General features: G+C 54.4%; 1 protein-coding gene across 1 annotated transcript; it reads left to right on the forward strand.

The window, feature by feature from the left end:
* The first annotated feature begins 1,249 nt into the window (after window positions 1-1,249).
* MEIOSIN (meiosis initiator) lies at window positions 1,250-22,683 on the forward strand. The gene is made up of 14 exons (XM_027619612.2): window positions 1,250-1,353; window positions 2,812-2,882; window positions 8,938-9,028; window positions 13,559-13,670; window positions 14,969-15,103; window positions 15,937-16,182; window positions 17,151-17,259; window positions 18,070-18,170; window positions 18,615-18,770; window positions 19,129-19,202; window positions 20,188-20,346; window positions 20,440-20,684; window positions 21,469-21,558; window positions 22,111-22,683. The coding sequence occupies exons 2-14, from the start codon at window positions 2,812-2,814 to the stop codon at window positions 22,277-22,279; spliced, it is 1,758 nt and encodes a 585-aa protein (XP_027475413.1). The 5' UTR covers window positions 1,250-1,353; the 3' UTR covers window positions 22,280-22,683.
* Window positions 22,684-22,744: the final 61 nt, after the last annotated feature.

Genomic DNA, 22,744 nt, shown 5'->3' on the forward strand with positions numbered 1-22,744 from the left:
AGGGCACTTTGCAGCGCAGGCGCAGAGAGTGCCCCCGCCGGGAGCGCTGGGAGATGGAGTCCAGTCTCCTCCATTTTGGCCCGGGGCCCTTGGAAAGAGATTGAGCAAATTGCAGAGACGTTTGTGAGGAGTGAAGAGTTGGGAAGGAGCAAGTTTATCGATTTCCTTATGCTCATTAACATAATAATTAACAGTGCCTTGAACTTTCTCAAACATTTTTCCATCTCTTCCCCCCATTTTCTTACCATCACCTCCTCTAATTTACAAATGAGAAAATTAAGCCTTAGGAGGGAGAAGGCCCCATGAACTCGGAACTATTCAACATCCTAGAAGCTTCACGAGGACAGGCACCTTTGTGTATCTCATTCAAGCACCCAGAACAGTGTAAATAAGTGTTGTGCAATATTTATTGCATGCTAACCATGGGCCAGACACCCTGCAGACAACCCAAGCATTACCCCAAATTTGTAAAAGTTAAGGCAAAAAGAGATGAAACCTCTTCTCCATGGCAGCTCAGCAAGAAAGTGATTTGAACTGAAGTGTGTTGGACATCAGGGCCTCTACTCTCCACTAGGTCGTTAGATCGCTTCCCCTTAAGCTGTATTTCCCAGTCTATCCTCATCGGCCATGAGAAAGAGCTTTGGAAAATAGAGCATTTGCTCTGTAAAGGAACGTACATCTTCGTGAAGGGAACTGTTACTAAGGGCCAGTTCCACTGGCCCTCCCCTTTGAATCTTTCCTCAATTTATGGCTCTTTAATGCAGCCCCTGCTTCACTAGGTTCTCAAGGTCTGTGAGCCTTCCCGATTGCACTGGGAAGACCGCGGTGAAATTCCCAACTTCCAGCATGATCCTTGACACACGGTAGGCCCTTATTAAGATATTTTACTGAAGGGGAAAGGTGGAAAGGGGGCCAGAAAGGAGACTGACGAGATCTCTTTCCTCCTGAGAGATGGCAGTTGGGGAGACCCCGCCTCCTCATTAGGATCCCCAGGCCCTGGTCAGCAGGAGTCGGATGGGGCGGGGGCGTGGCCAGGCGGGGGCGTGGCCGGCTGAAAAGGCGGGCAGCTGACTCAGCGCTGATTGGTCGGCACTTTGGCGCGCTCCAGCAAAGGCTTTGTCGGGAGGCGCGAGGCCAAGCTCGTGCTGAGCTAGAAGCCAGGGCTCTTCCCCAGGCGCGCTTGCGCACGGCCACTTGCACCCTGCCGTTTCCCCTCTCCAGTCTCGCGCCCAGCACACCTTGGCGGGAACTGGTGGGGGCGTGGCCTGGCCTCAGGAGCTCACTTTTGCTGCCTTCCACAGGCCTCCCGCAGGAGCCTCGTTCCAAGGGGATTCGCGCCCACCCCACGGCCGGGTGGGGAACGCAGTGGCCGGGGCCCGCCTGGGGCTCGCGCGCGCGGCCAGCCTCCCGGGACAGGCGCGAGACACTGATCAGGCTCCTGAGTGTGGGACTGGCGTGAAACCAGAAGGGGGGGCCTCACGCCATTTTGCACGTCCTGAGGCGGGTGCTGGAGGCCGACGGGGAACGGGGCAGGGGACAGCCTGCCTGAGGGGAGCCTGGGGTCCGCTCAGGAGCAGCTCTCTGTGGTTGTGGCCTCCATCCGGGAGTTTCAGGGGGACAGGAAGGCGGGCGTGCCCAGGTGCTCAGTGAGGCAGGCCAGGGGCAGCAGAGCTGGAGTTTGGGTTTGAGGCTGGGCCTAGGTTTTGGGATCCAGGCTCAAGTTTGAGACAGGGAAGGCTCTGTTTGAATAGCGCTGGGGCTTTGGGGTCACAAGCTAGGGTCTGGGCTCTCCCGCTTCGTATCTGGCTGTAACTAGTATTGGAATCTGAAGATGCTGGATTTGTGACTGGAAGTTTTCCTGTTGGAATCTGGAGATCCTAATTTTAGGATGTGGAAGTCTTAGTTTTGAATTCTGGAGTATCATTTGGGAGCCTGGGGTCTGATTTGGGAGGTTTGAAGCCTCAGTATAGATTCAGGGTCTAGAATCTCAGTATAGAGTATGAGGTATGAGATTTAGGGTCTGGAGTCACAGTTTGGGATTTTGAGGATTAAATTTTAGGGCCTGTAGTCTCCACGTTGAGTATGGGGCTTCAATTTTGGGACTCACATGTGAGATCTCAGCTTTAGGGTTGGGGTCACAATTTGAAGGTCCGAAGTGACAGTTCGGGGGTCTAGAGGTCTTTATTTTTGGATCCGAGGTCAATTTGGGAGACTGTTGTTTGCTATGGGCGGGGGGGGGGGGCTTGGGTTTCTTACTTTAGGGTTTGGGTTCTCTATTAAGGTTTGTGGTCTGTGATCTTAATGGGATCGGGATTGGGTTGTCTTTGGAGATTAGAAATGGACAGTTTGGGGGTCTAGAGTATCTCAGTATTAGAGTTTAGGGTTTTAGGGTTTGAGAGGGCACCTTTTGGGGTTTTAGATCCTCACTTTGGGAGTTTAAAATCCTAGTTTTGGTGTCCTAACATTGCAGTTTAGAGATCTCAGACCACAGTTTTCAGGCCTGGTGGTCTGACATCTCACTATTAAGACCAAAGCTCTGAAGTTAAAAGTTTGGGAATTTGCTGCTTTTAGTTTTAGGTGCAGATCACGACTTGGCCCAAATTTACAACTTGGGATTCATGGACTTCAGTTTAGAGTTTGGGGGTTTGAATTTGGTCCCTGGGCCCATATTTGTGGGGGGTCGGGGACTCTTGGGATCTCTGAGTGCTCAAAGGAACAACATGGAGAAAATGAAGGTTGCCCACCATGTGGCCCATTCCTCCTGGAATCCCAGAGGTCACTTAATAATTCTTTCTTTTTCCCCCTTTGCAGATGTGGGGTTCCAGCAGACACCTGTGTTCCCTTGGATGGCCCAGAGCCAGTTCCCTGGGTTCCAGTGACAGGTAAGGGCTCTCCCCTGTCTATCTCTGTTCCAGCTTTGGCCACTACGGTTGAATAATAACAATAATGTTTACTGAGCATTTCCTGTTTGTCAGACTCTTTGCTAAGCCCTTTTGTTTGTATGATATCCTTTAATCCTTACACCTCCACAAGGAAGTAGGTGCAACTATTATTGCTATTTTCAAGATGAGAGAACTCTGAGGTGGTTGCCAAAGATCATCTCAGAGGCCCCTGCTGGCTTTGACATTAGGAGTTTTGTAAATGCCCTGCCTTCCTCTTTTATGCATGTATACATTCATCCATCAAGCACCTACCAAGTGTCAGGAATGTCCTAAGAGGGGATGTTCACAGGAGATTGAGGGTCGTATCAGATTCCCCTCCCCCAGCCTGGATAAAGAAAAGGGAGCCAGAGTTCATCTTATCTTCACTGTCTCCCCGAATGACTTACTGTCCATCCATCTCTTCATTCATTTATTAACTCCAAAATTAAGCATCTGCTTTGTTCAGGTTCTCTGCTTAGGTACTGTGCTCAGAAGGAGCACCATGAAGAAAATGAAGAATGCCCGTCCCACTGCCCATTCCTCCTGGAATCCCAGAGGTCACCAACAATGTTGGGGGGTGGTCTTTCCCCCCTTTATAGATGTGGGGTGGGGGGGTCATTGTATTAATAAAGACTCTTAGTTGCCATGAACAGAAACCTAGCTAAAACCAGCTTAGGCATAAAAGGAGATTCATTGGGTCCTTTAAGTCAAAAATTCAGGGGCATCAGGTTGGGCTGGTTCCATGTGAGGATTAAATGATGTTGCCAGGACCCTGCCTCTCTGAGCTCTGCTATTGCCCTGTGTTGGCTTCCTTCTCAAGCAGACTCTCCCTTTGTGAGGGCAAGATGGCTCCCAGCAGCTCCAGGGCCACATCCTGCCAGCCTGACAACCCCATCTGAGAGCCTCTTTCTGGGAGCCATTGATTCTGATTGGCCAAACCTGGGTTATGACCCCAATCCTGAACCAATCACTGTGACTCTTCTTAGCTGGACCTTAGTTCTGTGCTCCTAGTGGAAGGGGTGGTTGGGGCAGACCTCTCTGAACCACACAGACCCAGAGTCGGGGAGAGGGGCAGTCCCAAAGGAAAGTATTACCAGGCAAGGGGGGTTAAATGTCAGTCAACCAAAGGCAACAGCTTTATCAACGGTAGTTAGCCAATACAATACTTCCACCCCATTCTTCAACATCCCTTATCCCTAAAAAATTCTGACAAATGACTGTCCACCTTCTGTCTATAACATTTTGTGAGCACTCTCAATGTGCCAGGTGTTATGCTCAAGATCTTTCCAGACAAGATCAGACTCTCTAGCCACTTCCATTTTATCATTGAGTTAAAAACAGCGTCAGAAAGAGGAAAACGTGTCCAAAGTCACACAGCAAATGGCAGAGCTGGGATTCCGATCTAGGTCTGTCCTATTCAAAAGCTGGAACTTGGGGCGCCTGGGTGGCTTAGTCGTTAAGCGTCTGCCTTCAGTTCAGGTCATGATCCCAGAGTCCTGGAATCGAGCCCCGCATTGGGCTCCCTGCTCCTCAGGAAGCCTGCTTCTCCCTCTCCCACTCCGCCTGCTTGTGTTCCCTCTCTCGCTGTGTCTCTCTCTCTGTCAAATAAATAAATAAAATCTTAAAAAAAAAAAACAAACAAAAGCTGGAACTTATAACCAACTATGAGGCTGCCTGTTGAGATTGCCCCCTGCTTTGTCCTACTTTGGGGTAGCTCTTATTCTCTGCACGTGTTAAAGCAAATTAGGGTCTGGGCCTTGGTTTTCCTATATCTAATATGAGAAATTTGGACCAGCGCTTCTAGCTCCTGTAAAATAAAAGAACTAGGGAGGGTTTAGGCTGATTGGCTCAGGGAAGAGGAAACCCAGGAATTAGGTCATTTGTCATTTCAAAGGCTGAGACCATCAGAAGACCAGAGCATTCATAAAGTCAACAATTTTTTGTTGAACACTTACTAAGTGCTGGTCATTATTCTAGGAGCTAGGAATATAACTAGGGCCACATATGACTTGCTTGGGCCCTAGGCAATTTTGTCTTCTCGGGCCGTTCCTCCATTTTTTTAAAAGCTTGCTTTCTTTCTTTCTTTCTTTTTCTTTCTTTCTTTCTTTCTTTTGAGGTTTTATTTATTTATTTGAGAGACAGAGCACAAGTGGGGAGGAGGGGCAGAGGAAGACCGAGAAGCAGGCTCCCAGCAGAGCAGGGAGCCTGAGCAGGGCTCAATCCCAGGACCCAGAGATCATCACCTGAGCTGAAGTCAGACACTTAACCGACTGAGTCACCAAGGCGCCCAGGCCCCTTCCTCCATTAAAAATGTATTTAAAATTATAGTTTACAACAACATTGGCATAGAATTTAAAAGAAATTAAAACATTTTTAGGGCACCTGGCTGGCTCAGGTGGTGGAGCACGCGACTCTTGATCTCTGGATTGTGAGTTCGAGCCCCATGTTGGGTGTAGAGATGACTTAAAAATAAAATCTTAAAAAAGAAAAAGAAGGGCGCCTGAGTGGCTCAGATGGTTGGGCGTCTGCCTTCAGCTCAGGTCATGATCCCAGGATCCTGGGATCGAGTCCCGCATCGGGCTCCCTGCTCCTTGGGAGCCTGCTTCTCCCTCTGCTTCTCTCCCTCTCTCTCTCCCTCTGTCTCTCATGAATAAATAATTAAAATATTAAAAAAAAAAAAAGAAAAAGAAATTAAGACATTTTCATGAGCCCTTAAAAGTGGCACCAGATTTAGACTGCGCTTACTGGGCCTAATGGTTAAGTCAGTCCGGGATATAACCATTAATAAAATAGACAAAAATCCCTGCCCTGTGGTGTTGATAATAAAGAAAGAAGATTTAAGATTCTGATAAATGATAGGGGATGTGACCAAGAATGTGCTTAGCTAGATTGGTTGGTCAGGAAAGGTCTCTCTGAGGAAGTTACATTTAAGCTCCGTGCTGAATGGCAAAGTAAAACCAGCCATACAACAATCAGGGCAAAAGAACATTCCAGGTGGAGGGAATAGGAAAGGCCCTAAGGCAGAAAGAAACTTGGCAGTTTAGAGAAACGGAAAAAGGACCTGTGTGGCTGGAGCTGGCCTGTTCCCTGAAGACCCTGAGGGCAGAGCTGGGATTAGTGGGTGAAAATTACAGAAAAGAACTTGTCTGAAACCAGAACCATCCAGCAAGGAAAGGGGCAGCCTTGGGAGGAAGTGCCCGGCTTGCAGAGTCCCCCTGGGAGCACACCCCAAGTCACACCTATTCAGGACCACTGCCCAGGAGATGTCAAGATTTTGTGATGCCTCATCGTTACCCTTTTCCTCCCGCCAAATTTTTTCCCAGGAACTTCTGTGTTTGCACACAGAAGGCTCTCAGTGCTTTGCAAAACCCAGAGTAAACACCCAGGGACTATAGTTGATATGAAATTCTTTTTCTCAGCCTTGGTCAGGTCACACCTTGAACTTAAATAGGCCTGGACACTTTTTTTCTTCCTTGCTTTCTATGTTGTTTCTCGCTGGGGCTTCCAGGAGGTCCTTCTAGAACAGAAGGAAAGTGGTAGGCAAAAAGTAAGTATCAGGGCTAGACAGGACTTTAGAGGTCAGCCTACCCAGTTTTCCACCAAAGATAGAACCCCAGCGCCCTTGCCCCTCAAAATTATGGTTTCTAGTAGGAGGTAACTAGAGACCAGAGATTTTTTTTTTTCTTTCATTCCTTCATTCAGCTGACAAATATGTATGTCTTCTGTATTCATAGCGGTTTTGAGAGGGTGCACTAATGGTATCCTTCCCTGCGTAAAGCCCTTTTATGGCTTCCTGTTGGTCTTCAGATAAAGACAAAACTCTTCTGTACTACGAGCCTTTGAGACCCTGCCTCATCTGGCCCCTATCTTCTTCTCCAGCCTTGTCTCACCCCACAAGACTCCTTGCCTTCTGTGCACAAGATAGGGCAGCTTTGGTTCCTTTGAGTTCTCCCTGTTTCCTTGTGCCACAGGGCCTTTGTGCATGTGCCCTCTATCTGAAATGTGCTCCTTCCCTCTTCACCTATACATCTCCACTCATCCCTCAGAACCAGTTCTGGCCAGGTTTACTTCCTCAGGGAAAACGTTGTAGATTAGATCAAAGCCACCTGTTTCAAGCAGCCTCCTTCTTTGTCCCCATCAGGGCCAACTCCCTGGGTGTGCAAACTCATATGCAGTTACAGAGCCCTGTGTTTAGAAGAGCCTGATGTTTGGTTTAATGCCCTGCTCTCACCACCTTGAAAACCTTAAGTTTTAAAAAGGGGGTCCCACGTTTTCATTTGTAAGGCTCCCCTCCCCAGCAAGTTATATGGTTCTGGTTAGCTGGTAGCTGGTAGCTGGTTCTGGTCCTAATTGGAATTTTATGCTTGTTTGTGCATGACAATCTGATTAATGACTTTATCCCTGATGGTCCTGTGGGCTCTAGAAGGGGCTGTATTTTGGGTTTTATACTTTTATCCCTGTCACCTAACACCATTCCTGGCCCGTCATAGGTGCTCAATAAGTAATTGCTGAATGAGTGAGGGAGAACGATTCTTTTAGGACTTCAGGGTTTGGTTAGGGAGGTAAGTGCGTCTCCCGCCCTGCTCCCCCATCTCCTCGAGAGCAGTGACAGTGTCTTCCCTCTCCTTCTGTGGTGTCCAGCACAGGCTCAGTGTGTGGGTTTGAGTAGGAACTAAACACCCGTCTGTAATCAAGGGAGTGTTTGAGGGCGTGGCCAGGCTGCAGGTGACAAAGTGTTGTGGACATTCAGAGCAGGGGAGGAAGGCAAGGGAGGTCGCCAGAGGCTCCCTGGGGTAGGTGGCCATTGTACTGAGCCCTGAGGGGAGGCAAGACAAGGATTGGGTGGAGACGGGGGGGGGGGGGGGGGGGGGGGGGGTCCGGGCATTCCCAAAGGAGTTGTGTGCGAGTCTGGCAATAGTACGTAATTTGGGAGAGAGACTCCAATGTCTTTGTGTCCCCATCAGTCGAGAGAGAGGTGGAAGTGTGTGTGTGCAGAGTTATATTATGAATTATGAATGCAGGGATTAGATCCTGGAAGTTCTGCATCCGCTCAGGAGTCAGCTTCTGTCATGCCCTCATTTATTTATTTAGCAAATATGCAGTGAGTTCCCACGGTGTGCCAGACCCTGTTCTGGATGCTAGAGATACAGTGCCCGCCCCCTCCCCTCCAGCTCTCAGCTCAGAGCAGGGCTCAGAGAAATGCATGAGCACGGGGTTGAGGGCCCTTAGCAGAGGTACCTCACCTGTCCTGTAAGAGATGAGACCAGAATGGTCAGCCGGGCCAGGTCTTGAGGGCCATTATAAGCCGGGTTAAAGGTTTCGACTTGGTCCTTAATAATGGATGGCGTCGAGAGGTTTGAGGCACTTACTAGACAAGTAGAGTATCAGGCTCCGTGCTGGACGATTTCACACACACTGGTGTATTTGGTCCTACTGATAATCCTCTGAGCCTCAGTGAATATCCTCATTCCCATTGCCCAGATAAGAAAACCATGGCCAGGGGCACCTGGGTGGCTCAGTCGTTAAGTGTCTCCCTTCGGCTCAGGTCGCGATCCCAGGGTCCTGGGATCGAGCCCCGCATCGGGCTCCCTGCTCCGCGGGAGGCCTGCTTCTCCCTCTCCCTCTCCCCCTACTCGTGTTCCCTCTCTCGCTGTGTTTCTCTCTGTCAAATAAATAAATAAAATCTTTAAAAAAAAAAAAAAAGAAAACCACAGCCAGATCTGTGTTGCAGAAAGCTTACCCTGATGCCAGTAGACAGGACGAACTGGAGGAGGCCAGGGGGAGGCTGGGAGGGCAGGGGGACGGCCACACGTGTACTGGGGCAGGGCCTGAGGCTGGAGAGAAAGGATTGGAAGGGGAATGGGTGAGATTTGATGAGACCTACGATGCCTAGGATTCTATGCCTAGGGGGGCCTGGGGTGGAAAGCCTCTCTGAGATGGGGAACACGGAAACAGGTGGTTTGGGGGGGGTCAGGTGCCAACGTCCTAACCAATACCAGCTCTTGGCCCCAAACAGGAGGCAGAGGAAGGACCACACCAGCAAACTTCATGAGTTGGCACTGCTGTTGCCTGTGGCCCTGAAGACAGGCACCAAGAAGCTCACCAAGGTATGGGGACGGAGGGGGAGAAGGTGGATGTGGGGGCAGGTCTGAAAATCTCCGTAACCGGGTTACCACCGTCCCTTGTCCTGGGGCCCCGACACAGACCCTTTCGGTGACAGCACCAAGATGGGCATGGTCCTGCCCTGAGTGGGCCTTTCTGTGATCCCATCACTAGAAGCCTGGGGGATCCTTTCTAGCAAAGGGGCAGGGGCAGCTGGGAGGGGAAGATTGGCAAGGAGCCAGGTAAAAGTCATCACTCTGGGGAGTCAAACAGCCACGGGTTCGAGCTTGTCAGCCCTGAAACGGCAGGACTCTGGGCAGGGCCCTCAGCCTCTCAGCCTCGTAAGCATTGTTTCCCAGCCATAAAACGAGGAAAAATAACGTCTACTACCCAGAGATATTGTGAGGCCCAAACGACACACTAGCTGTGACGGTCCTTGAAGAAATGTCACTTCCCTCTCTGAGTCCCTTGTCCTGGGTCCTGGGGGCGGCATCTCCATCTCCCGAGGTAGCAAGAGTTAAAGCTGCTCTGCGCGTCCCCCAAGTGGCTACTCGATAAATACATATGGTCCTGAGCTGCCGCCTCGCTCCGCCAGTGGGGACAACTTACTAAGGGACTCAGAGATCTTGAAGGCATGGTGTGACGTTTTCTTGCTATAGTTCCTCTCATTCCGTCACGTATCCACTCATTCATCAGCCAGTTATGGAAAGACTGTTGGATGGCAGAAGCTGTTCTGGTTGCAACGAGGGGAGGCAAAGGAACTTGAGACTCGCTCCTCATCCGCTGGGAACTCAGAATGTGGTCAATACGATAGAGATTCCAACCCAGGAATCACCGGTCCCCAGCTAGAACGTGCTTCTTGCCTTCTGAGAGGCTCAGAAGTGTGGGCGTTTGGGGCAAGATCCAGATCTTTGGGTGCCAGATCCTAACCCTCACCTCCTGGATGCCTACCACCTTCCATCAGTCACCGGTTTTTGTTGACTCTCCCTCCTAAGCCTCTCGCAGCCATTGGCACTGTAGCCTAGCTTCCTGTGGCCACTCTAGCAAAGCGTCACAACTCTGTTTCTTCAAACAATGCAAATTTATTCTCGCACAGTGTGGAGGGCAGAGGTCCAAAATCGGCCTCACGGGTCTAAAGTCAGGGTGTCAGCAGAGTCAGTTCTTCTCCGAGGCTCCCGGGGAGAATCTGTTTCCTTTCCCTTTGCCAACTTCTAGAAGCTGCCTGTGTTCTTTGGCTCACAGCCCCTTCAAAGCCAGCAGCGTAGCATCTCCCAGTATATCTCTTTCTCTTCCTCTGCTCCCATCCGCACCTCACCTTCTCTGCCTTCGACCTTCCTGCCTCCCTCCCGCTTGTAAGGACCCCTGGGACCACAGTGGGCCCACTCAGTTAATCCAGAACAATCTCCCCATCTCAGGATCCTCTACTCAGTCACATCTGCCGAGTCCCCTTTGTCATATTCGGCAGCGTATTCACAGGCTCCGGGGACTAGGGCATGGCCGTCCTTGGGGAGAGGCATTAAGCAGACCACGATGGTGCTCAGAAATACCTGAGGAATTTTGCCCTCTGTCCTCAAGCATCTGTGTATGCAGTGTGCATACACTGCACACTCAAGTGATCAACTCTTGAGAGGTGGGGGGGGGGCAGAGACGACTGGGGGACAGTCCTGGCCCCGAAGGAATGACAGTCGAGTCAGGCGACAGGCAACATTTCATCACTGACCGCATGACCACATCCTGTGGAATTCTCCCCAGGCCTCCGCCTGCTTTCGTGACCATTGATCCTCTGATGTCTTAAGGATCCCTCTTCCTCTCCACCTTCATCCTTCCTTGGGTTCAGTCCTGAGTCTCCTGCTCCGCGGACAACTTGCGTCCCTGCCAGTCCCCAGCCTCCCCCTCGACCTGTCTGCCTGAAGGGTGTCACCATGACTTGTGACAGGGCTGTGTGACGCTCTCAGTCTGACGCTCAATGAATGAACTGAGCTGTTACGTGTTGCCTTTCCTGTATTTGAGATTTGGGGTGCGGCTTAGGTCCGCAGCATCCTTCCTCACCATCCTGACTCATGATGTGCCCCCAGCCCCGTATGGTCCTGTGGCTTCTCTCTCGGACCATCAAAGCCCTGGGCATATTCCTGGGACAGTTTCTTTACCTCTGACCCCTTTAGATGAGGGCTTTTGTGAGGGCTAAGGACCATAATGGAAACAACTCTATCCCCAGCACCCACAGGGCCAGCAGACAACAACCACAGCTACTCCCAATTTACTGAGGGTTCTAGGTGTCAGACCCTGAGTGACAAGCATTTTGGATACATTTTCTCATTTAATCCTCCCCCAAGGCTTGAGAGGAGCATCTGGGTGTGCTCATTCTCCACTGTGAGGAGAGGGGTCATGTTGCCCAGAAGGACATGGCTAGTTGATGGCAGAGAGAAAGAGTCAGATGTGTCTCATTCCAAAGGCCCACATCCTCAACCGCTTGGTCACTCAGTGCTCAATAGGTGTTTGTTGAATGAATGAATGGGTGAATGAGTGAGTGAATGAATGAATCCCCTCAGCCAAGACAGTTACAGGACCTGTCGATCTCGCCTTCAGAAGGTCTCTGGGATTGGAACCTCTGGCGTAGCCCCCAGGCTAATCTTCCTGAACCTTCGGTCTTGGAATCTGAAATGATGCCCAGTGGCCTTCTGCATAAAACCTTTATACTGCTACTAATCCCATTTCATATAACTTGACAGTTTACACAGTTTACAGACACAGCGTAGTGAGTGCCAATCATGTGCCAAGCCGGGGGTTGGAGATAAAATATCTGCTCTTGAGAACCCCATGGTCCGGTTTTCAAAGTTAGAAAAGGTCCTCATTTAATCCTTTCAGAACCTGATGAAAGCATTCTCATTCAATCATCGACGAAGTATTTATTAGGCAACTGGTATATCAGGCTCTGCGTTGGGCGATTTCACACACACTAATTTATTCAGTCCTAATGATAATCCTCTGAGCCTTACTGAATATCCTCATTCCCATTGCACAGATAAGAAAACTGAGGCTCAAAGAGGTAAAACGGTCTGTTCCCGATACACAGCCAGGAAGTGGCAGATTGGATCCTGGTCCTTCCAAAGTAACAGTCTCCTGCCTGTGTCACATGTAGTCCGTAGTTAGATTATAGCTTCCTTCCGTGGATCAGGTCACATCATTTCAGTGACCGTCGCTTTCTAGCTTATGGAACGGTTTCACACAAGTCCCTTTGTGAGACCGTGTTTCCTGATCTAGGGTTTGGAAGATTACTGCTAACGGTTTTACTGGTATTCTAGGGACCCAGTTCAATCCAAGAAATACTTACTGGTGTTCTTCCCTCACCTCTTCACCAGGCTAACTCCTGTCGTTCTTCAGGTCTCCACTTAAATGCTGGAGGCCTGGGGCGCCTGGGTGGCGTAGTCGGTTAAGCGTCCAACTCTTGGTCTTGGCTCAAGTTGTGATCTCAGGGTCCTGGGATCGAGCCAAATGTTGGGCTCCATGCTCAGCAGAGGGTCTGCTTGGATTCTCTTTCTCTCTCCCTCTGCCCCTTCCCCATCTCTAAAATAAATAAATAAATCTTTAAAAATAATAAATGCTGGAGGTCTTTCCAGACACTCAAGTCCAATTTCAGAATCTCTTGTTACACTCTTATCCATGATGCTTATCACACCGTTGATAATTCTGTATGACTTACGAGTTTATTAAGGGCCGCTGTCCTTACTAGATTATAAATTCCATGAAGGTAAACAAAAGCATGTCTGGTTCACCCCTATGTACCTGGCCCTCAGTGGGTAGTAGTCTTTTTTAGCTTTGTGTCTTTGACACCAACTTAGTACTTGGTGGCTGGCTGGGTGACGCCTGCTGGGCAGAAGGCATCATGCTCTGTGCTACGGAGATCATCCTTCAGCGATCAGTGGCTAAGCTACCTCTTGATTCTGTGAGCGAAGGATGCAGAAATCACTTAGCTACAGCCTCTACCCTCAACTAGTTCAAGGTCAATGAGAGAGAATAACGCATGAACAGGTAATTAGGCCAGGGCATTGCAAGAGTGCTGAGGAGGGACATCCAACCCAGCCTGAGCGAGAGGGTTCAGGGAGGCAGGAAAGCTTCTGGAAGGGGAGACCACTGTGCTAAGGCTCAGAGGAGGAGAAGCCAATGCGGGAGCCTGTGGGGAGAAGAGGAGGGCTTTGCAGGTAGAGAATACAGCCTGTGCAAAGGGCCAGGGGTGAGAAGCCAAACAGTGTGCATTGCAAAACTGGGCCAGGAGGCAGGCAGACCTGTGTTCGGCTGTGCCATTTCCTCTCTAACCTTAGCAAGTCATGCTAGCACTCTGAGCCTCGGTTTCCTTAGCTGCAACAGACCTCTCCCTGAGCTGCAGCAAGGTCTAAACAGAATAGGAATATTTCTGCCACCAGAGGAATTGTCAGGTTGGGGAACGGGCTCCTGCAGCCTGTCTCTGGTCCCCTGCAGCCTCACATTGTCTTGGGCCCCCATTCCTGTGCTCAACCCTGTCTTTCTTTTGGGGGCAGAAGGAGATTCTGCTGCATGTCCTGCATTACATTCAGTACCTCCAGAAAAGCATCAATGTGGCCAAGGCCTTGCTCAAGTTCCACACCACCAATGGGGAAGGCGAACTCGGGGGTAAGTAAGTTCAGTCACCATTTCCCAGGGCCTGCTCTCCATCAAGTCCGGTCCTGGCCGTCAGGGACACCAAGTGACTTCGATGAGCCCCCAGTCCCCGGGGATCTCAGAGCCTGGCAGAGTTGACAGAGTCAGAGAGATGGGTCTGATGCTGTGAACTCAGAGCAGGGTGTCTGGGGCCTCGCAACCGGGCCTGCATGGACAGTAGCCTGGGGGAGCCCTGGCAGGCAGGCAGAAGCCGTGAGCAGGAGCACGCAACCACAGGAAGACGTGTTTGGAATGTCTGGGACGGGCCAGCAGCTGGTGTGCTTGGAGGGACCGTGTAGCATCAGGACGACGTGCGTAGGCTCGCGAACCAGACCCTGACACAGACACGTGTCTTATGACCTTAACCTCCCTGTGCCTCAGTTTGCTCATCTGCAAAATGAAACTGATACTAGTACACCTGACCCTTGAAGAACACGGGTTTGAGCTGCATGGGCCCAGTTATATGCAGATTTTCTTAGATATATCCTGTACCGTCCTGTAAATGTCTTTTCTCTTCCTTATGCTTTTAACACTTTTGTCTAGCTTTCTTTACTGTAAGAATACAGTATACAACACAGGATATACAAAATATAGGCTAATCACCTGTTTGTGTTATTGGTAAGGACTCTGTAGCCTAGTAGTAGTTACGTTTTTGGAGGGCCAGTATGAGACGTGGATTTTCCACAGCGCGGGGCTCGGGCTAAGGAGAGAGATGAAGATGAGAATTACGGCAGAGGACTTTAAAAAGCCGGGGAAAGCCATGATCAGATTTTTTTTTTAAGCAAGAGGTGCCTGACATCTAGTGAGCAGGATTGGTTGGTTATTAAGGGAGAAACTCGAGTCAGGGAGGTCAGCGAAGAGGCCTTTAGAAGGGATCTGGACAGGAGACAGGCCGATCTCGCACTGAGGGTGAGGCTGGGGACAGAAGTCGTACCTTTGGGTGATGTTGAGGAGGAAGAATTGAGAGGCCTGACAGAGAGGCAGGGAAGCCTTTGGGAAGCGTTGAGTCTGTCTTCCTTCTTGGAGGACCCCGAATGGCTTTGGGAGGATCCGAGTTTACACCCTGGAATCTCTGTCGCCTGGCCGTGCAACCTCAGACCAGTCCAGGCTCCTCCTGGGAGCTCAGTTTCCATATCTATAAAGTCAGCTTGGGGACCGTGGCCACCCCCTAGTCCTCTGCCCAGGATTGGGAAGCACGTCCTGCCTCCTTGGAGGCAGGACAGCATGAGCTCGGGGGGCATCTGACCTGACTCTTTCTCCACCCTTTGCAGGGCTGGGAAGGAACTGGGCCTCGGGCCCCGCACGGCGGAGACACTCCACCCCTTCGAGCTCCCCACACTCTCACAAGTCCCGTCTTCAGGGAGCCTGCCGGAAACCCCGGAAGAAGAAACCCACTGGATTGTCAGGTACAAGGGAGACCAGATAGGAAGCCAGGTCACATGGGAGCAAAGCTCCTTCTCCAGAGCCTTTCTCACTCCGGGGAGGCCTGATCAGCTACCCAGAGCCCCTGACACCGCTTTACAGCGAGATCTATCTGGTTCAACGCCCTGGCCCCTGGGCTCACTACCTCCGATGCCTGGCGTGGTTGCTTTTCTTCGCTGAGCCTCAGCATCCTGGGGGTGGACCACTTAAGGACCAGGAGCCTGGGTACATACCCTTGGAGCAATGCTGAGTGGAGAGGCTCATGGTCAGCACTCGGTGAAGGGAAGCTGCTGTTACCATTTATTGTCCTTACAGCCAGTCACCCATCCCAGGCCAGGGCATCAGGGAGCACCGGCTTATGGAAAGACCCAAGTGTGGAAAGCAAGCATCCCCGGGCCAGCCTCAGCCTTGCTGCTAACTCTCCACGTGTCCCTTTGCCTCTGAAGGCCTCAGTTGGCCTCTCTTTAAAATGGGAGTTGTACCTAATCAATGATTTCTAATCTTGGCTGCATATCTACTGAATCATCCAGGGAACTTAAAAAATGCCTATGCCTGAGCCTCACACCCAGAAAGTCAGGTTCCAGTGGCCTGGGGTGGAACCTGGGCATCAGTATTTTTTCCAGAGCTCGCAAGGTGATTCGAACGTGGGGGTAGGGGCAGGGAGCCTCGGCTGAGGTGACCGCTCGCTGAGGATCCAGGCCCTGGGAAGGGCTGGTGAGCGACCAGGCCCAGCAAAGCTTGGAACAGGCTGGGGGGCCCAGGGCAGAGACGCCCTCCACTGGAGACCCCTCTGATGCTCGTCTCTCTGTTCTGCCAGAACGCCAGACCCGGGCCCAGAACCCTCGCCGCTGTCTGGTCCTGGACGAGCCCGGGAAGTGGGCGACCCCATCCCCAGAGCAGCAAGGAAGACACATGGGGGGGACCACCACCCCTTCAAGACGTGCCAGCCCTGGCTGTCACCCCAAAGTTGCGTCATCCCTGCCTCAAGGTGACAGGAAGGGAGGCAGGTCCCGGCTGACGTTGCTGGACATGGCCGAGAACAGCATCCACTGTGACTTCTCAGGTTGCTGTCTGCCCTCACTGTTAACTTAGTCCCTTCCACACTCCTGGGCAGGCGCCCGCAGCGTCCCAAGCCTGCGCCCAGTAGCGGGCCCTCTGCGGTGGACAAGAGGGACACTGTCTTGGGCCTCCTTCCCCATGTCTTCTTCCATTTAGGCCCCGTTGTGGATGGAAGGGTGGGGCGGCATCAGCGAGGCTCTTGTGCGGGGCTGTGGGTCACAGAACTGGGGGAAGACAGGCAATGGCTCCTGTGGTTCCCATCCCTGGGCCACCTTGAAAAGGTGTGGTGATGCGCCCAGTAGGGCGCTGGGCGAGACGGGGGCGCCTGGTGGGCTGGGGAGGTCCTGAGCCGTCCTGCCCCCCCATCCGTTCATCCGGCCCCTGCTCCCCAAGCATCTCGGGGCCAGGCCGCATGCGAGTGCTGGTGCCACAGTCCAGTGAAGGAGCACAGAGTGACCCCGACTTCCCGCAGTCGCCCAGGAGGCCATGGGGGCCCAGAGGAGGCACCCGACCCACCTGGGGAGGGAGGGCTTTTTGGCTCTTCCATTAGTTGTGTGACCTCGGGCAAGTTACCTGGTAGCTCAGGGTCTCAGTTTGCTTAACTGTAAAACGGGCATAATCATGGTACCCTCCGGCAAAGGGCCACTGACTCGTATTAAAATGCCCCAAACCATGCCAGCAGGGCGAGCGCCTCGTACGTGTTGGCTCTCATCGTCTTCCTCAACAGTGTTCCACTTCAGGATTTTAGTTCTCTTACACCTTCTGAGAGGGATGTGGGTTTCCAGAAACCGAGGGGTCATTCGGGTCACCCCGTAGGCTCATGCAGAGGCCCCGCAGCCTGAGGTCTTACGAGGATGTGGGAGGGAGAGGCCGTGGCAGACCGTGGCACCTCTCCGTCCGGCTATCTGTGACTCCTGGGATTTGTTCCAGTCCCAGGAGTAAGCATCCCCGCTTGCCTCCCACTCCCCCCAGGCTGCTATGGCCCCGTCAGTGGCCAGGGTGATGGGCTCTACCGTGCCTTCAAGGCCCAGCAAGGGGCTGAGCGGATCCACTTTCTCAACAGGACTGAGCCCTGTCCCAGGTAAGGGAACCCCAAGGGCTCCAAGTGGGGAAGGCTGAGGTGTCTGGTCCGGCACGGCTGAGGGGTGGTGAGAAATGAGGTTGCTTGCTATCCTCACTGGTGTCTGTGGAGAGAACACCGCGGGCCTAGCTTCGTGCGGGCGGTGGACGCTCAAAGCAGAGCCTTGCTTCGGGGCTGCTGGACCAGGCTTGCTGGCCTCCCTGCCTCACGCCTCACCCCTCCAGCCCGTCCTCCCCAGGGGCCACAGTGGCTTTTCTAACCCCAGACCTCGGTCACGTCAGCTCATGGCTTTCAGGCCTCCCTCAGTGCCCGTGGGGCAGAGCCCCAGTATCTCAGTCGGCTTCTGAGAGCTCATCTTGCTAGCCCCCTCCCCTGCCCCAGCCCCATGACCCTGACCCGAAACACCACCACATATTCGCCACTCCATGGGAGCCGTGGCCTTGGCCCGCTCTGGACTTTTCACCTCCCTGACCCCTCTTCCTGACAAGCCTGTCGCCCTCGTCCACCGAGAAGACCACCACCCTTCAGGCTGAGCTCAGTGTGGTCCTCCCTCTGAGTCCTGCCGGAACACGGCCCATCGCAGCCCTGCGCCCTGGGCATCAGCACGCGGGGACGGCCACCTCTCCTTGCCAGTCTGAAGGCCCTTGAGGGCAGGCACCTCAGCTGACTAAGCTTCCTGCCCCCTGCCCCCAGCAGCCAGCACAGAGTGACCCCTGTCCTTCGTCACAGCGGGCGACACCAAGACACCCCAGGGGGAAACGGCTGGGCCCAGGGCTCCGGGTCTGCCTCTCGAATTCCCACCTCTTGCAGGCAGAAGCTGGTGTTCTACGATTCCAGCGAGGAGCTGGACAAGGAGTCCCCAGATGCTGACCCTTGGCTTCCTGCCTGGACCCCAGAGGGCAGCCCCCCTGGTGACTGAAACTCCATCTCTCCTTGTAGGCTTGTGTGGGGCCTTTCGCACTCACTTCCTTCTGAGCAGCACTGGGGTGGCAGAAAAGAGGACGGGGACTTGGGGTCTGCCCAGCACAGGGCTGTGTACGGCCACTGTGGCAGACGGTGCTAGCCGATCATCCCTCTTTCTGTGAAGCCCAGACGTTGCCTCAGAATCTTCCTTAACCCAGAGCCCCAAGTGGCTACAGTCAGTCTATCAGAGGCGGCACACCAGACACTGATTCTTCTGTTTTTGGTCACCCATGACCTGATGCCAGGCATGGCGTCTCTTAATTTCCTCTACAAAGCACTCAAACTGAGCACTTGACAGAATCACCCTTCCCCCGTGTCTCACACCATCTTCTCAGCTCCAGCCACCGCACTGGGGGAGAAGGTCATCCTCAAGCCCCATGCTTCCTTTTCAGGGAGCCCGCTGGCCTTGGGGCCTCCCCAGATTAACAAGTGGAGTGTGACAGGCCACCCGAGCGAGATCCTAGGGCTCAGCCCCTCCCTCTTCAGCTCCCCAGGAAGGCTGCCACCAGATCAGATCCTGGGGGATGGCACCGAGTTCCTGACCCAAGGTGAGCTCCCGGGCCCAGACCTGACGCTTGGTCCGTTCAGCAAATATACGGCGGTAACCCACCAGGTGCGGCGCCCTGGGCTTGGCCGTGCTGGGTGCCCCGGGGTGGATCCCACCCAGGCTCTGACTCAAGAAGCCTGCGGCTTTGTGGGGAAGCAGCCCCGGACCGGCCCAGGGAGGGGAAGGCTCCAGGAGCCAGCGTCAGGGACCCACGCCCTCTGCTCAGCTTGGAGCTGCCCCAGGGGAGCTGGCCCATGAGCCGGGTTTGGTCCTAGGACAGGAGATTCCTGAAGCAGAGACCCGGAAAAGGGCACCGGGGCGGTCTGCTCCAGCCACCGCCCGCTCTCCCTCCCCGACAGACCTCTTCAAAGAAGTGTTCCTAGACCCCGAGTCTTTACCTTCTGATGACGTGCTTGAGGCGCTCCAGGACAAGGTAGGCAGCCGTCCACAGACACGGCCGACCGTCCTTCTTCCCACACGCATCGCTCTCCTGCTTCACGGACTCACCCATGCCCGCGACCGGGCAGCCGCCTCCCCTCAACTGCTCACTGTCCATCTGCTCGCTCTTCTCCCCGTCCTTCCAGAGACTCGTCTACCGTCTGTGTCCTCATCTGCCCATCCTTCGAGCACTCACTGCTGGCCACCGGGTGCCCCACTCTGTGCTGGGCATTTGGAATGAACTAGACCCCAAGGACAAGAGCTAAAAGCTGCCAGGTGCCCAGAAAAGACCCCACGTAATTTTAACAGCTGCAGGGTCTCTGGTGACCCCAGTCGACAGACAAGGAAACTGAAACCAGCAGAATGAGCTCAGGAATCCTCAGTTGGAAAGAGCCTCCCTCCCAGGCCCCAGGGCTCACCTCTGGCCACAGTCCTCTCTGGGGTCTCACCGCCCAGCTGACGGAAGGGCAGCCCCAGCTCGGGTCCCCAGATAAGTCTGCCTCCACCTCTACTCTTTCCTCCAATGAGGAGCTGAACCTGCAGCAGAAACAAACATAGCCACTCCTAGCAGAGCTCTTAGGAAGCGCCAGGCACGGGGCTAGGTGCTTCTCAGCCCTGCAGGGCATGTGGCGTGACCTCCATTCTGTAGGTGAACTTGATGCTCAGAGAAGTTACCACTTGCCCAGGGCGTCACGGCTGCCGACCCGATGGCCTTAAGAGCTACTAGACCGGGGCGGGGGGGGGGGGGGGGGGGGGGGGGGCGGCGGGGAGGCAAGCCCCTGAACCCCAGCCAGCCCCCCTGACCCACCGTGGGAACCTGGGAACACTTGCTTGGACATCCAGGGGCTGTTTGGATGAGGTTGTCTTAAATTCAAGCTGGTTCTGATGGCTCCCCTGACGTTAGGAAAGCCGTGAGTGGCAACATGACGGGACACCGTGGTCTCCCCTCACGTCGCCCGTCTTTCTCCTTCACCCGCCAGGAGATGCCCTCGGAGACTCCCGAAGACCCCCCCGACTCCCACAGCCTGTGCCAGTCCTCTGTCTCTCTGGACCACTGCTACCTGTCGCTGAGCGAGAACAGCAAGGCACCGTCCAGCTCCAGCTCCAGCTCCAGCTCGGAGGACTCAGACACTGAGTCGGTGTGGAGGCGGCAGGAGGTGATGGGGGGACAGCCATCAGCGAGGTCGCTCCCCCGTCTCCTGCCGGTGCTCACCTCCCCATCTCCCACCCAGGACGTTCAGGCCGACCCCGAGGGCCTGCTGTCCTCCAGTGACGAGGATGGGGACTACACGTGGACCCCCACCCGGCAGGCCGCCACCCTGCCCGTGGCCGGGAGGAAGGCCAGGAAGGGCCAGGCAGGCTGGGGCCCGGCGAAGCCCAGGGAAAACAAGAAAGCCCCCTGCCCGACCCAGATGAAGAAAAAGTGCGTCAATGGCTTCATCATGTTCTGCAGGATGAACCGGAAGCAGTACATCCGGTGGGTGGGGGGTCCTTTTGGGCCCGTGGGTGGGGCCCGACCTGCACTGTCTCCCTCACCACCACCCAGAGCATGTTGCCCCCGCTGTCTGACACATTTGCCCCTTCTGGCAATGATCCATTGACCCTTCCTCAGTCACCACCTCCCACCCAGCATCTGACCTGGTCCCCTTGCACTGGTCAAGGCCTGCAAGTTGTACGCAGTGAAACCTAACTCAGACTTAAGAAAAAAGGAACGTGGCTCACATAGCCTGAAAGACGGAAGGAGGCAGATGGCCTTCAGGTGTGGCTGGGCCCAGGGCTCAGGCGGTGCCGTCTGGGCGTTTTGTCCCTCTCTCCACTCTGCTCTTCTGGGTTGGCTTTGTTCTCAAGCACATGGGGTGCGGTTGGTAGAGGGGTCCCCCGAGGCTCAGGTCCAGCGACCCGGGGGGAGGAGAGCTCCTTGTTTCTAATGTTTCCCGCAAAAGTTCTTGGGGCTGACTTGATAGGTCAGGCGCCCCGCCCTGAAGGTGGCAGGGGGTCGGTGGGGGGAGGCCCCCCAATCCACAGCGAAAAGCTGGTGCCCTGACAGGAAGATACGGGTCCCCTCCAGGTCCCGAGACTCCGTGTCCCCCTCCCTTCTTTGACACCTGAGCTCCAGAGGGTGTGTCCTGAGGCCCTTCAGGCCAAAGTGGGTAGAAAAGATCTGAGTTCTAACAGGGGAGCCTCCTGTGGTCAGACCGCTGGCCTTCGCCCTGAACAGCCTGCCCCGTGGGCCTCTCCTCACCTCTTCCCTCCTGTCCCAGAGCCTGTCCTGGGACCGCATCCACGGCTGCCACCAAGGAGCTGGCCCAACTCTGGCGGGTGATGACCCAGGAGGAGCGAAGACCGTACTGGTGAGGAGCCCGGGCCCCGGGGGCGTGGGGGGGGGGAGGCGGAGCAGAGGGGCCTCCCCAGCCCCTGACACCTGCTCTGATTTTTAGAGCCTTGGGCTTCATGATATTGGAAACAGGTTGGAGTTTATTACTGGGGCGGAAGATTTGGGTGTTGCCAACTCTTATGAGCTCGTTGGGGGGTGACGGAGATCAGGAGGTGCTCGACCTCGGAGCTTAGACGGGCAAATAGCCCAATTCGGGCTTTGGACCCCCTTTGCCCTTCCTGCCACAGGGAGTTTCTCAGAGCAGGAAGCCGGGCCTTGCTTCCCTGTTACTAGCTCTCCTCCCTCCCTCCCGTCCTCCTGTCCACCTGGCCAGAGCGGCCGCCCGCCCCCCCCATCGGCCCCTGTACACACAGCCCTAGGCGTGCACTTCGGAGCAGGTCGCACAGGAGTGTGGGGCTCCGGCGGCCCAGCCCCGTTGTACAGATGGGGACCTGGAGGCCTGGGCTCTGCGGGGGGGGTTGGGGGGACAGAGAAGGCACGACCACCGATCAGCCCCCTGCTCCCCCAGCATCAAAGCTCGCAGGTTCAGCCTCCAGCACAACCGGATCGTGAAGCAGGACAGCTCGAGCAGCGAGGACGAGCACTGGGGGACCCCCAAGCCCTTCTACCAGCTGCTGGCCGAGAAGGCCCGCCGTTCCTCAGACCTGGGCCCTCCGCTGCCCCCTCAACACAACTGACAGGGTAACCCTGCCGTGCCCCCTCCTCCTCTGCTTTGCAACCGGGAGCCGGTGAAGAGGTCGTCCCCTCCTGGGCCTCACCCCTCCTGGAGCAGGCTGGGAGGGGGCGTACTTAGGGCCCCTGACGCTGTGTGCGTTTGCCCGGTGCTAGGGCTGCCTGAACTCGGCCTGCCCGCCGTCCCCTGCCCCGCTCGGGTGCCTCCAGGGGCGCCGCAGGGCCGGAGGAGGGGAGCTCTGAGGGAAAGGCAGTAAGGTGAAGTTTACGAGAAGGGGCCCACTCTGCCCTTCCGCTGCCCAGCCCAGGGTCCAGCGGTTTCAGCCGCGTTCATTCTTACCTCGCCCCACTCCTCCCTCCCCTGTTCTATTTATAGATTATTTATTGTTCGCAACAAAATAAAGTGGAACCCCTGTTACCAGCAAGGACAAGGCAGGCTCCTTTGGTCCCCTGCTTCCTCCGCCCTGGGT

The sequence above is a fragment of the Zalophus californianus genome, chromosome 17, assembly GCF_009762305.2.
Source record: "Zalophus californianus isolate mZalCal1 chromosome 17, mZalCal1.pri.v2, whole genome shotgun sequence".
Classification (NCBI taxonomy): Eukaryota; Metazoa; Chordata; class Mammalia; order Carnivora; family Otariidae; genus Zalophus; species Zalophus californianus.